At 41.8% G+C, this 15,334-nt stretch overlaps 1 protein-coding gene across 3 annotated transcripts in view; it reads right to left on the bottom strand.

Annotated features, from left to right (window-relative positions):
* Positions 1-15,334, bottom strand: part of LOC108029207 (hemicentin-1) — a 104,754-nt gene that overhangs the window by 30,930 nt on the left and 58,490 nt on the right. For all 3 annotated transcript variants that reach the window (XM_017101387.3, XM_017101385.3, XM_017101386.3), the window contains exon 4: positions 327-587. In XM_017101387.3, coding sequence (XP_016956876.1) covers positions 327-587 — 261 coding nt within the window. The remainder of the gene's footprint in view (positions 1-326; positions 588-15,334) is intronic.

The raw sequence follows: 15,334 nt of genomic DNA, 5'->3' as shown, positions 1-15,334 counted from the left end.
CTGTGCCGGAGAAGGATTATTAATGAAGGCGACCGCCCGTTAAGTGATTTACTTTGCCACAAAACCGAAGGGGAAATATGGAAAAATGATGCAACTAGGGGAAGAAGGGATTTCTAAATTAAAGCAAGGCAAGGGAAAGCCATTACTGAATATTTTACGAGAATGGATATGAAAATGTATGATAATCGAGAACGCAATATAAAGGTGCCTACAGGTATGCAATAAAATACTTTGATTTCGAAAGTATTACTAATTTTCCACTGCATACTCTAAGGCCCTTTTGAAAGTGAGCTCGAAGCGGGTCTCTAAAATATGAAATTCCCTACGTTATCATTGGATCCGGTGAGCCGCCTATACTGCTGCAGGTCAACTCCAGAGGCTTTTCCTCGGTGGCCACTGCCAAGTTTCCCGGAGTGACCATCGGGGGATGCGGGGCCGTCAGCACGGTCAGATTGTAGAACTCCTGGTGGACGTCCGCGCCAGTTCCCTTCGCCTTGATTCGGCACTCAAAGCGTCCATTATCCCGATTGTACGAAGTATTCTTGATTTGCAAATCGTAAATTCCCCGACCCGGTCGAAAGTCCAGGCTGAAAGAAAAAAGAATCAAAGAGAAAATAAGCAATGAGTTCCGAATAAACCTGGAAGCGATTTATTAAGTATGGGAACTGCGGGGAAAACTTTTACTTTATGTAAATTAACTGTGCGCATTTTTTGTTGACTTACAGCAGCTGCACACACATTTTTATATATTTATTTTTTTATTTATTTATTTCTATATTTGTTTATCTTTATATAAACGTCAGTATGCATATATTTACGTATAATTGTGAAGTTAATGCTCTGGTGGTCAGGTAGAGTAATCGTAAATGGAAATGGTACAGTTGTTTATTGGAGAGAGGAACAATTTAAATCATAAATATCAAAAAATCTCAAAAGGTTCCAAAAATAAAATCTCCTATGACCTATCCTATTGCACTTACCTTCTTTAAAGATTATAATACTTAACATTTTTTTAAATGGAATCCCAGAATGTTTCGCGTCCCTGCCTAAATTTCTTAAGTAAAATTCTGATTAAATACTTCTCAGCACAAGATTTCCCATAGAAAGCAGAGCATCCTGCAGTCCGTGCTCTTGAGATCCTGGAAAATAAATTTCTCCTCACTTGTTTTCGTTAAGTAGCTTTCCCGTCCCCCAACATTTTCCTCGACTCACTTCAGCTTGTTGTTCATTTTCATTTTCGTTCGCCTTCTGCTTTCCATGTTTTCACTACTCAGTGTGTGTGTGGCTGCCGTTGGGTTTTCCCTCGGCTTTCCCTCGATTTCATTTTGGTGGGGCTTAAAAGCCATGTTCCGAGGCCGGCGCGAAATAAAATGAAAAATGCTCATGGCAAATTAAGCGTCGAACTCATTTTTGTAAATTTATTAGCCCAATTCTTGTGCCGGACTCTGGTGCCTGGGGTCTTGTCTTGGGCATTACATTTTTATTAATTTAACATGGCTAGCGTTACCTTGCTGCCGGGCTAGGGAGGGGAAATGCCAGATTGACTGGCTAAAACCAAATGGAAAAACTCAATCAAGCGTAATAGCCGCGGAGTTGGCGAACGTATCCGCGGTACATTTCATTTCCTACTTCCCAGAAAATGTTGATGCAAAAGTATCTTAGATATTTTAAGTAAGTAAGAAATTCAACAAAATCTTAAAGCAGTCGAAAATCATATTTTTTCATAAATACTAACGCAGGATGCTCTTTTGGTAAGTTTCTTCTTTCTGAACAACCTATATTTAAAATCCAATCAAAATGTTTGTAACACATTCCTTAATTAAAAACAAAAAAAATATTTAAAAAATCTGAGTATTATTAAATTTGGCTTTGAGCATTTCCCATCTCCAGCAATCTTTTCCATTTTTATGGTACAAGTGCATGGAGAAAACCCGTCGTGGAAAACTGCTTTTGTGCTTAAGTTTTAATTTCTTATGATGCAATTTTGCGCCAACGAAATGGGAGCGTGTGCCGAGGCGAAGGCGTGCCAGAAATCAAGCACTCCACATTATTAAAGTGGATCTTATAAACATCTTCAACTGCAGTGCAACGGAATGCAAATTTTTTTCAATTCCCAAAAAATATTATTAAAAAAGTGTTCAATTTTGATAATCTCCAGGAGAAGTGGGTGTATGTGTGGTTGGAGAAATAGGAAAGTAGTAAAGTCGAGAAGAAATGGCAGCATTTTGTAGCTCAGGCTGAGATTTCTTTTCGGTTTTCCCCTTTTTTCCAGCAGCTTTTGCCATTGCATTTCCGGCAGCGACTTTTACGAGGCAGCAGGCTGTCTTGAAAGCATTTTTAAGAGCGGGTGGAAGCTGCGAGGAAAATGGATGGAAAAGTGCGGGAGTGGAGCTGGGAAAAGGAGTCGTCGTCTTCGTCGTCGTCGTGTATGAGAAGCACATAATTGCCTCTGCCAGGAGGCCTCTGATGTCCTTGCAGCCTCGAAAAGAAGGAATTTCTAATGTGTACGTAAGTGCTGTACTTCTGCTCCTCCCCAGCATCCCTGCCATCCCCCCCTGGTTATTATGTTGCATCGTCGCAGGACTTATGCAAAACAGTCGCTGAATTGTTATGCAAATTGTTGCCAATTACACGGCAATGCCTCCTTTCGCCTCAGCGGGCACAACAAGGCGGCCCACCCACATGCACGTACCACTTCAAGGAAAGTATTGAACAATTACACTGACCTACATGGGTGATGTTAATGGGAAAGGAGCTGGTCTTTTGGTTGATTAAATTTCTGCTACCTGTTTATATAAAATGTTTAAGAATGGATATGATTTTTACTAGGAATCCACAGAGAATCTTGACATTCTGGTTAAAAATGTTAATCGTTACTAAGATAGTTTTTTAAAGTTACCAAACTATACTTCCAGTCTGTAGTGTATACTTATCATTATGTTGGAAGAAAAACTCAGTTTCACTTTTTTCTTCTCGCCATTCTGCTCTGATATTAAAAACTATAAAACCAAAATGTGAGGACTCTGTTTTTAAGACCCAATGGTCTTAATTCAAGAGCAATGTACTTGAATCTTTCTTTCTGCGAAGTAATGCAACTTCGGGAAAAACCTTTCCTTGCTAACACATTTTTCCAAAATAAATTACATGCTCTTTGAACTCAGCTCAAACTATATTTACATACAAATAAATGTAAATAAAAAGTACCCCATCACTCAGCACTTTTTCCTCAAACTTGCAGAGCAGTGTGGCCCCTTTTGACGGAGTGAAGACATCGGAAAACTCGGCTGGCCAGCTCAGCTCTCCAACTTTTCCCCACTATCAATCGAGCGGAGGAGATGGAGCGTAAGGAGGAGCTGGAGCCTGGGAAATTGGGGGGAAAACCTGAGGCAAGCCACTTGGCTTGTTAACGGTAACTAAAGCCCACTTTATAGTTGGCCATGGGCGGCGGCAAATCGGGCGAAAGGGGCGGGCGTGGGCTGATTATGTTATTATCGGTTTAGTATCGAAGTCTTATGGCTCGTTTTCTTCGTTACCCGTCTCATGTCTCATGTAATTCAATTTGCCAGGACACTCTTCGCCGCCTTTTTTCTTCCGACAGTTTCGCATGCCAAGGAGTCGTCTCCTGAAAGTAATAAACTTTTTCCCCGCTTTCTCTCAATGAGCAAGTTTAAGCACTTGAAAAAAATTATCCCCAGATTTTGGGAGTCTTTTGGCCATGAGAAACTTTTCAGTTAGGTATATAAACCCTACATTAAAGGATTTCTTTCGATGATATTCCCAAAAATAATTAATAATTTTTTTTATAAATAAAAGCAAACATTATTCCTTGGAGTGCAGGCAGAAAAGGAAGCCGAAGGGGAGTCGATGAGGGCGAAAAATGTAAACGCGCCAAATTTGACGCGTGGCAAGGACGATGGGCTGCCACACCCCCGATCGCCCTTTCACGCCCCCTCAACGACGTGCGTTATGTGCGGATAATTGACTTTTAAAATGTGTGTGCGATATCACAACAACAGAAACAACGGCTGGGGGCGGCGGAGAGGGGTCGTGACGTATAATTAAACGGCATATTGTCACGCATCCCTGAAACTGAGAAGTGTGGAGAAAGTGAGGGAGAAAGTGATAGGGGGCCAGGAGAAAGAGACAGGGAGGGACGGAGAAAGGGAAGGACGGAGGACCATTTCGTGTCCTGCCTTTGTTTGCTTTTGTTTGGACTTAAACTTTATTTTCGCCCCCTCGCAAATAAATAAGATGGGTATAAATAGCTGTATTGTTACTCACAGGATTTTAGTTTTAATCTAGAACTGCAAGGATAGTACGCAGAAGTCTTGTAGCTGCCGGAAGATCAATTAACTTAGTTGCCGTTAAAACTTAACAACTTTCTCAGCTAAGCTGCAAGATAAGCTAAACAGATACTTATGGTACTGAGCACTTAAGCATTTTTAAAAACTCCGCTGTCCGAGCTTTTTTACAACTTCTTTATTGGTACTTGTGGTCTGACACCCTCGATTTCCGGAACCACTTAAATAATATCTTAATCCCTAAAGAGCACTATAACTTTTGAAATTTGTCAACTTTTTAACAAGTGGCGGGGGAAAGCAGGATAAATAAATGCAAACAGCCCAACAAATCAGCGAACAACAGAATTCACTCCTCCGGCGGAGCGTTCATCAAGTTATTCACACAATCTCCGTCGAGCGACGGACTTTATCCCCCCTGAAACCACTGGCACCGCCGCCCCTTCCAGTCCCCTTGGTCACCCCGTCCCTGCGAACCGGTCCCAACTGGCAGTGCCAGTGACTTATTTATGCAAATGGCCATAACAAATGAGGCGCATACACTCGACGCTCCGAGGGGGGCCACAACAGGGGCGTAGTGGGATGGCTTTGGGGGCTGTTTTCGGGGACAATGGGTGAGGCGACATTCTAACCGCACAGTGGAAACGATTAATTTGGTGCCCGGTTCAGATGCAAAGCTCAAACGCTGTCCGAGCATTCCGAAAGGGAGGCCGGGGGCCTGGAACATTCGGCGGGCAGGGCTGCGGCACTAGGGGGGTGGCTTTGCTGGGGCGCACTGCATGTCTCAATCGTGCAACATGGCAGCTCATCAGTGGCTGCCAGGGGGGACTACTGTACAGTGGGACGGGCTCATTATTGAAACATGTTGCTAACATTTGTTATGCAAAGGCGACATTCATGCTAAATGTGACTGGGTGGGCGCTGGAGAGGCGGCCGGGCCACTTATCTGTATCCATCATGCTCATTGGCCCCTCTTCCCATCTCATCCCATGTTCAGCCCTACATGAGGCGCTTCGATAACTATTCCTTTTTTATTTTGCTAATTTTAAATTCAAAACTGTTGCTTTTAAGCGGTCAGATAATTATTACTCATCTCAAACTAAAACTCTGAAAAAACTAGCATCTAAAAGGTTTGTTTATAGGTCGTGAATGAATACTAAAAATATGTAAAAGCTCTTAAACTCAAGTCTAAGTTCTGATGCAATTTTAGAGTTATACGTTTCGTTTTATGTCGGCAGTGCTGTTGTGCAAAATTTCTATAAATGCCTGAGATGTTACTCCTTCCTTCCTCTTTTTTAGTCGCGCCTTTAACGAGACATCGTTGTCATGTCCTTAAAACTCCGCCCCTCTTCCCTTTGCCAATCGTATCTCTGTTGACTTTATCTGCTGTCCGAGCGCCAGAAGTCGGATTGGTTCCCCTCCTAGGTGCTGCACAGTGAAAATTAATGACTCAAATTGGAATTAAAAAACTTACAGTAATAACGTCATCATTAAATCTTAATTTAAATCTTTTTAAAAAACTGGTTCGTCAAAAATATAAATACTACCTAAATAACTGTTGAATACTATGAATTATATAGTTTTTTGCCGTGTAGGATGGTGCGCCCCTTTGTGCCTTCCGAGTTCAATGCAATCTTCTGATATCCCGAAAATGGCGGGGACTGATGAAAGGCGGGGGAAATGCCAGTGTGGCCCTGCCAGCTAAACTATTTACCTTATGTGATGTTTGTTGTCGCCTTGGCTACACTTTTCCCAGCCCCTCCTCACCCCGCCCAACGCCATTTGATGTCGCCGTGCCCTGTGAATCGCACTTTGAGCATGTGTGTGTGAGCGCCAGCTCTTTAACGTTAACGGTAAATGTGTGCAAATGACAGCGATATGACAGGTCAAGGCAGTCAAGCGGACTCACACACACGTCCGCAAAGAGAGACACATTCCGGCGGTGCACGGGGAGAAATAAGGCAAAAGTACATAAATAACTATTACATATTTTGGTAGTCCTTTTTTGCAAGACTATTCAGAACCGTTTAACTACTTAAATTAATTTTTGGTAGAAAATATGTTTCATAACATTATTTTAGACTTACATTTTTGCAAATATATCGAGCTCAATTAGGTAAAAAAATTGGTTTAAAGTTTATTTAAAAAGCTTATAATTATCATATACGCTGTAACCAAGAATCCATTTTTAATATTTTTCAATTTACAGTGCACCACTACGAACATTTTCTGCAGTAGCTGTGATCTGGCGACAGCAGGGCTCAGACTCACACATATTATCCCTGGCAAGGGTTTTAGTGTCATTGTCACCAGGTGTTGATGAGGGCAACGTGAAAAAGTCTCCTACCGAAGGTCAAATTTATGGCTGAAATTTCTGTCGTTTCTCAGGTGATTTTTTGAAATTAAAGTTGGGTGTTATATGGTTCCAGCGTGATAAGGGTTTTCCAGCCCTTTTCCCATGCATGTATATTAAATGATAACATATATATTTTATTTTGGATTGTGGAGCGTAGTAACGACAGAATATATGGCTATATTTATTTAAAAAAATATATTGGTAATGATTATAGGTATTACGTATTTCTTAAAATAAAACTTAAAATACATTTATAGTAGCTGGTATATAATACAACTTTTCTTTTCCTTCATAAGGGACCCCCACCCATGCTCAGAGCCTAACTGGCACACAAGAAGCCATTAATGCCTGGGAATTTACACATTTTTCCATATGCCGGCGCATCAGGAATACGAATCAAAGTCAATTATATGACAAATGTGCCCTGAATTGTGTGCTGAGAATGTCAAAGGAAAGTGTCCATGGGAGGTATTCCCATTGCACTCCGTGGGCATAATCCTGTTGAGTGGCTAAGTGAGATTGCATTTGTTTTCTTCTCCTTTTCCAGGAGACCATCCCTGGCTGTTTGTTTGTTTGTTTGTTTGCATTTTCTTGTGGCTTCGATGTTTATTCATGGCACAAAAGCTGAAAAAACAGAGAAAGACACGCTTAAAAGCCGCAATGACTCTTCGCATTGACAGTATTAAGTGCGAACGGGAAGGAGGGATGGGGAGATGTGGATCGCTACAGATATGGCCATATATAGCCATGCATCATGGTGTCCAGAATCCAGAATCCCCACAAGCAGCTGCCATCTGCTGTCCAGCTTCGCATATTTCTCCACTGTCACTGATTTCTCAATAGATTTCACAGAGCAATGTGCATAAATCATAACTCGGTTGAGGATGCTCCTCCTTCACTTTTGGGCCAGGGGGCGGAAAGGGGGCGTGGCGGGTCGTGGGTGTGTGTTAAGCAAAAGTCAAACCACTGAAATGTGGGTGGGGATTTGCCCTGGAGGGGCTGTGGATTTTTTCGGGGCTCTCGAACTGAAACTGCAGCTGTGCTTGCGGCTTGCCTTCGTTTCGCATTTTTGAGATATGTGTTTTTTCTCGGTCAGAAGTCAACCGAAAAGAGCTCTCTATTTTTTTAGCCAGGGTCTCTCTGTCAAAATGTTTTCAAAATTTAGAAAAATAGATTGTTGTGTGTGAACATCTTTAGAAAGTTTGATAGCTTTACTCTAATAGGTTTAATAGTTTAAAGTTTATCAGCAAAGTTTAGCCCTTCATATATTTAAGACTAAATTAACTTTCCAAAATGAAAATATTAGCTGTGTCTAAAAATGGTTTAACTAAATTTGCACTCTTTTCAACGTCAGCGCTTTAGTTCTACGTACTGTTTTAAAGCAATAACTTGTTCAATATTTTTTCGAATACAACACATTTCCTCTTTCGCTGCATTTTTATTTTTTTATATGTACTGTCAGTTTTTATTTGCCTGGCAGCAGGAGAAATGCAATAACAACACCAGCAGCGATGGCAGTAAAATTTCCGCTGCGTTGTCGCCACAGTCAAAATGGGCGTGAAAAATAAATGTTAATATGACAGAGGTTTTGGTCAGCAATCTGGCTCTTTCTTTATTGGGGCCCAAGTCCAGAAGGCGAAAACGCCCAGCTTTACTTGAGTTTTGGGCGACGGGATAGGCGAAAATTGCAGTGGAGAATTTATGAGTCTCTCGCGCTTTCCGCCGTTCTCACCCTTTCTCCATTTCTCCTAGACCCCCTTGTCCTTTCTTTCTGGCCTTGAACTCCAGTTAGTATTCTTCTTATTTACGACCAGGAAGGAGTGTGGGAAACATGCTGCTCAAACACATCCTTTGTGCGTATGGTGGGACACTTTGCATTACTTTGCATAATTTTCGGCTGCTGTTCAAGGGTATATAAGTGAAGGCGTAAAGGTTGTTAAATAATGATTAAATAATTAGCATTTCGAAATATATATTTGTTGGGGCTTTGTAGGTTTTTTCTTAGGGATTTATTATAAGCATGCTACATTAAAAATATTTAATAATAAAATATGTAAAATATACTTGGCTTAAAATATTTAAGGAGCCTGCAAAAACATTTATAAATTATAGATTGATATTTGAAAACTAAATCAAAATACGAAAATCACTCAACGTTGAGTAAAGGGTATTCATCCTACTCCTTCTAAATTATTCCGAATCCCGAGAGTTTTCAAAGAGAGTCTTTCTTCTGCTTGCCTCATCCATATCCCCTTGTTTTATGCGCTTTCCCATTTCTCCTTGTTTTTGTGCCCTTCCTTTTCACTTTCTTCGCTCACATTTTATTTTGCATATTTGGCTTTTTGCTGCAGCAATTTTTGGCTTTTGTCTGTCTGACAGTCCGATGTTTTGTTGCCCGCTTTATATGCATAAATATGATGTTGATTTTTATGATTTCTATAATGTTTCATTATGCTGCGTTTTACGACACAAGCGGGAGTGTGTGCCCCCTTTTCGGGGGCTTGCAGGGGGCTTTGGGGGTCGGAGCACACACATGTCTGGTTCATATAGGCGGGGGTATATCTCGCTTCGTTTCTGCCTTAATTTATGGCCCTTTTGTTTGCAGTTGTGTGTATGTACATATACTGTTTGAACAGTCCGCCTATCTGGTCTCCCGGTTCTGCTATTTTGCTCCACAGTGTAATACACTCTGCTCCCCCCGCATTCCGCATTTTATGTGCGCTCAAAAGCCAATTTCGTAGAGATTTGCCCGGGTCCAAAAACTTGCGGACCCATTATAAGCGCATAATCTTTTCCTAACACACATATTCGCCCGCACAACAGGGCCAAAAATGAAATGGCTAAGCTTCCCTAAGTCAACTCCCCAACCCCACTTTGCCTGTTGTTAGATAATTTTTGACTTTGGCAGACCAGAAAAATACTTTGCCCACCCACACACGCTCTCTTGAGTTAGGAACCCCCAGTTCTCCCATGAGTTCGGCAAATTTTAAAGCTCGCTTCTAGGCGCAGCCCCGGATGACAGTTGAAGAAGTTCGCCGGCTAATGGCGGACATTTGGGATAACTCGTAGAAAAAACTGGAAAAATTAGTGCTAAAATATCAAATTGACTTGAGACAGCTCGATTCTGGAAGTTAAAAGTGAGAAAATTCAAAAGGGCTTTAAGGGGATTATTTAAAAGTTTAGGGATCCGAAGTGTCTTTAAAGTATGGTTTCCTCCTAGCAATTTTAATTCAAAGATTCAAGAGTTTGTCTTAATTAAAGACACATTAAAAAATGGTACTGCCATTTTCTCTCTGTAAACTCGCGCCCGATGCCTAATTTCTTTAGACCGATTTTTTGTTCGCCTCCTGCTTTTTATGAGCAACGCCTTACAAATGAGTTTTAGCCAACTGACAAGGCCACCCGGGAGGCGGTTATATTTTGTCCGGAGGGGGCGTGGCAAGTTGGAGAGCAGGGACCCCACGCCGGTCGTTGGGTTCTATTGCCTGCTTTATGACAGTTTCATAGACTTTTTATGTTTATGCCGGAGCGTTTAGTGAGCGCAGCTGTTGCGCCCGCCTGGCAAGGCCAGCTGCCACTTTGAGTTGTGCCACCCATTTACGCCCCCTTCCCCGCCCCAACGGCCAGCCCTCCCAGCGCCCCTTCACTTTCCCTCTTTTTGGGGAAGTACAGTGAAGGATGAATTGCGTGAAAATACAAAATATAGTATTTTTTTTTTAAATTTTTTTAAATGTATATGCCTAAAAATAGATTTAGCGAACTTTTATAACTTGTACTCGTGTGTTTGAAATATATAGATCTGCGATAACACGTGCTCACAAAGTGCTCTTTCAAAATATGCGAATATATTCAAAATGCGAATATATTTAAATTCAGTTCATCGGCAACATTTGCCCTCCGCAGTTCTGCGTTCGCAAAATGTTTAATCTCGGAAATTGTATTTTTTACGCCTCAGTTTTCTGCAATTTATACGGAGTTGTGCGACCAAATGAGAATGTATCCCAACAAGAAACAAATTGTGTTCTAACGGATGCCCCTAATCAATGTGGTGCATTTTGCCTTGCCGCTCTAACGCCACTCTCAAATCACAATCCAAATGTTGTGCAGCAGTTGAATATACTTACCGATTTATTAAGAAAGACTATAGAAAACATGGATAGAATTGAGAAGGAATCAAAGGCCTCTTTGTCGAATGTGGAAAAAACCCAAAGAGAAACACTGGCAGTACTTAGCGTCTCAAATATGCACATTCCGCCAAGTTTTGAAAAAATTGGCACAAGATACTTTCTTATTAATAACTTTGAAATGAATTGGTATTATGCCAAAGAATACTGTCGCAAAAAGGGAGGATATTTAGCAGCCTTACTGAATCAGGAGGAGCTAGCGGCCATATCTGATAAATTCCGTACTCCCACTGTTGTGTGGCTGGGCATCAACGATGAGAAGAATCTAGGCGAGTTCGTTACAGTGGCCTCCGGAAAGCCAGCACCTTTTTTTAATTGGGTTCATGGTTATCCCTATGTTGATGGAAGGGACAGATGTGTTTCCATAATGTCTATTTATAGTCTTATGATTAATACTCAGTGCGAAATTACGTACCCTTCAATTTGCCAATTGGACAATATAGTTTAAATAAATAGCTTAACTCAATAAAAGGAAAGAATTTATAACGAAATTTCTGTTCCTCTTGGAATATGTCAGTTTTTTTCTCATTGTCTGTTTGGAATACTTGGGGCTACAAATTATGAAACGTGAAAATGATTAAAAACTCAAATAGGTATTTTTATTTATTTATTTAAAAAATATTAATTAAATAAATTTAAAATCTCGAACATGTTCTATCGAAGATAAATAAAAATGTATTTTAAAATATTGCTTTGCTAATTCTATTGATGATCTTATAATTATTTCATAAACGTACGCGGAGCTTGGCAATTATTAAATGCATTTTTTTGTCCCCCACTAGCATAGTTGCCAAGAAACAAAATCTTTAGGCTCCGGTATCTTTTACTGCTATTATTTGATTTCTCAAAAACCTTGCATAATTGTACACCTTATTGACTAGTCGGATAAAAATAAAAAAAATAAACTGACAGATTTTAAGATCATACAAAATCCCTCCAAAAACCTTCGCAGGGGAGCTCCACTGTACCTTTGAGGCGTCGCTATATTTACATTTGCTTTTCTTATCTCCACGTAATTAAGGCAATGGCCACAGGACCCAACTGCGTGCCGAATCCTCGGAGGCCGTTCGTTCTAATCATCATCGCCGTAGTCATCATCGACAAGCGCTGTCATCCAGGGGAAGCCCCTTAACCCTTGGCAGCCAGCCCTAACCCCCGTTTCGAGTTTTTGGGGGGCGTCACGAAACTATGTATTTCTTTTTTTCTTGCCGGCGGCCTCGCGGGAGCAATAATGTCTTTGGGGTTGAAATGGGGGTTACTGGGCAACAGCTGCTGCTGCTGCCGGGAAAAGCCCCCCTGGAATTTCCCGCCCACCGCCTTTGTTTTATTTTCAGACAGCTCTTCGGGGGAAAGCGAAAACTTCTCAGGCACACCTGCTCATCAAGGAATCCCGAGTCCTGATTGGTAACAGGTTACGGGATAGCAGTTAACGGATTCCTCCTGTTGATTTTCGCCCGTTGAATTTTTAATTACTGCGCCACGCGAAAAGCTCAAATATTCCCATCGAAAATTATGGTACGACTTAAGATGTCTGCGGAAGTTGGGCGTCTGGTTACATTTTCATTAAAGTTTAATTTTTATTCGCCAGCGGAGAAGTGCTCAAATTGGTTTAATCGCAAAAGAAAGCTGCGTTCATTATTGATGGCTTTTTGGCAAGCGGAAGTTTAAACTGATTTGATTCGGGTTTTTGCGGTTGATGGCCTGCACTTAGATCTTATCAAAATGTATCTATTTAAAGGGGTTTGGTTTTTAGTTTAAAGAGCGTCAGAATGTATTGAAACATTTTAGCACAATGTGTTGGTTTGTTTTCTAAAAGTGCCTGATTAAAATGGCCAAATTTAAAGCATCAGACTTGTTTTCTATGTGTTCTACTTACTGAGCTTATAAAAAACTGAGAGCGAGCATACATACTTTTCAAGCTGTGTAATTTGTAACTTGCAGTCCTTTGATAGCACCAAATCCGTGCCGAGCTTCGGAGCTTTGGATTTTAATGAGCACCCGGACTGCAACTCCATGCAGATGCTAATGCCCGATACTCGCACTTAATGAGCTTCACCCCTCATAAAGTTTGGCCATAAACTACGCTCTGGGTGGACTTTAAGTTGTCGGGGACAGTAAAGTGCCGGAACGGAACCCCGCCTTGGGTTAGGCCCATTAAATTGGCGGGGAGCACGGGATGGGACCGCACAGGGCACACATCCTTAAGCCAATTTTCGATAAGCTTTCTGAAAAACCCTCTTCATTGTCTGTCAATGCCCGAGCATGAGAAAAAAATATTTCTACATTAAAGGTGACAGCGACAGACGCTGCCACTGACTCCTCATTTTGGCCCCTGGATCCTGGAGCCTGGTCGGAGGTCCTGGCTCCAGGATCCTGTGACAGCGCCAGCAGGAAGCAAACAAACAACGCAGCAATGCAAACACCAGGCAGATGGGATCCCGGCATCCCGGCATCACGGCATCCAGGGATCCAGCGATCCGGGGGTTTTTCGGCGTTCGGGGGAATTCCAGGACAGTGCGTGTGTTTATTTTGTCGTAAATTGATTTTAACGGCGAATGACAAACAGCACAGGCAAAAGCAGCTGAGTGACGGCACGAACGCCATTTTGCGGCATTTAAAAAGGTATTTAAAAACTGAAAGATCGCTCTAGACGAGCTGTTAAAAACTGAGATGCGGGGTGGTCATACTAAAAAAGAAATAGGAAATCTTTAGGGTACTTTAAAAATGCATTTGATAGAAAATGATGCTTCGTAAACTGATTTTTATAAGTTAATATCAAAGTCATTCACTCTAATAAGCGATAACTCTAATTCTTAAAAAGTATTGTACAAATGTTATAACGAGAATTCCCTTAATTACATACCGACAAATGGTATTTTACAATTATATTTCAGAAAACGTTTTACATTCTTTTAAGTTAAAAAAATGTTAAATTAAAACTTCAACTAGGTGTTTTTAAATGCTGAAGCTGGTACACACTTTATTTTGTGTGATGTTCTGCTTGGAAAGGTGCCGTGGTGCCGCATATTCATTTTCTGATTAGAAAAATTATTACATAAAATTTATGTTAGTTGACAAAGTTTATGGGTCTGCCAAGCGGCTGCCGAGGGGCGGAAAAGTGGGCTGGTCGGGGAGATGGAGACAAGACATGGCAAGGATGTTAATGGCTTCCCTTCTGGGTTGTCGCTCACCATCTAAACTGTATTATGGCAGCCACAAAACAACCTTAATAAATGTCGACACAAAAGTGGGGAAAGTCGGGGGAGAGCGGGGAAGCCATGGGGAAAGTGTCGTCGTCTACCTGGCAACATGTTAAGCAGGTGTTTCCAAATCACTTACGTCGAAACATCGCCAAAACAACAGCTCCGCAGACAGGACTTTCCAAAGGATGCTGGCTCCTGTTCCTGGCTCTGATTCAGATTTAGATTCAGGTTCTGATTCTGATTCTGCCGCCGGCGATATTGTCGACGACTCGGCAACAATAACAGCGAACAAATAATAAACAACGAATTTAGCAACATCAACTTTTGCCGCTGCCTTTTCCCACGCCGTCACTCGACTGCAGTACGCGGCGTATGCGTAATGCGCATGAGAAGCCCCCAAATGTAGTACATTTTCTGTCAAAGTATTTGGCAATTGTGTGCAAATATTTGGCACATTAATTGCTGTGCCTTGAAGTACATTTGGATAGTTGTTTGATTTAAGGCACTCGCCTTATAAAATAGAACTGCGATAAGTTGGCCAAACACTATTACTTCAATAAGTGAGAAAATACTAACCAAGGAATTAAACAACTTTAGTTAGAAAATTAAAATGCAGTTCCTACTAATTCCATCTAAGTTAATCAAATATTTAATTTAATTTCTTTGTTTGGATATTACACGGTTAGGGCCATCATTTTGGAGTATTTAAATTAAATAAGCAGCACTTGAGAGTCTTTAAGCTGGATGCAGCCAAGTGTAAGCCAGCAAATGACAACAACACTGGCAATAAAAAAAGGCATTTAAACTGAATTATTCATAAAGTTTGGCGACTCCAGACGGAAGGGAAGAGCGCCCAACTGCTTCCTGTGTGTCATGGCCAACGCTCCTGCCCCGTGCCCCTCCTCGACATTGCTGCGGTTATTGCGGCGAAGAATGGCGGCCGGAAGTACACGTTGACAAGTCGCACTTCGTACGCCGGACAACTTCCGGCGGCGGCTCCTCGCTCGTTTTCGGTTTTTGGCTTTCGGTCTCGCCCCGTAGCTTTATGAACTTCACATGACCGGCGGGCGGTCGGACACCTTCTGCGCCGCCCGTCCCCCTTCGCATTTCCCCAGCTTTCCACAGTTTTCCTCTTGGCTTTCCTTTCCTTTCCTTGCCCGTGCCCGTGCCCGTGCCCGTGCCCTTCCGGAACTTTTCCCTTGGCCAACCGCCCACCGCATGTGCGTATTTGCATGGAGCCAGACCGTTTGTTGTGAGTCTTGTTTATGTTGCCAAAGTGTGTGCCTACACTGC

Source organism: Drosophila biarmipes, chromosome 2L (assembly GCF_025231255.1).
Source record: "Drosophila biarmipes strain raj3 chromosome 2L, RU_DBia_V1.1, whole genome shotgun sequence".
Taxonomy (NCBI): Eukaryota; Metazoa; Arthropoda; class Insecta; order Diptera; family Drosophilidae; genus Drosophila; species Drosophila biarmipes.
Note: the sequence above shows the minus strand (reverse complement) of the source record. Positions and strands in the feature narration are given on the sequence as shown.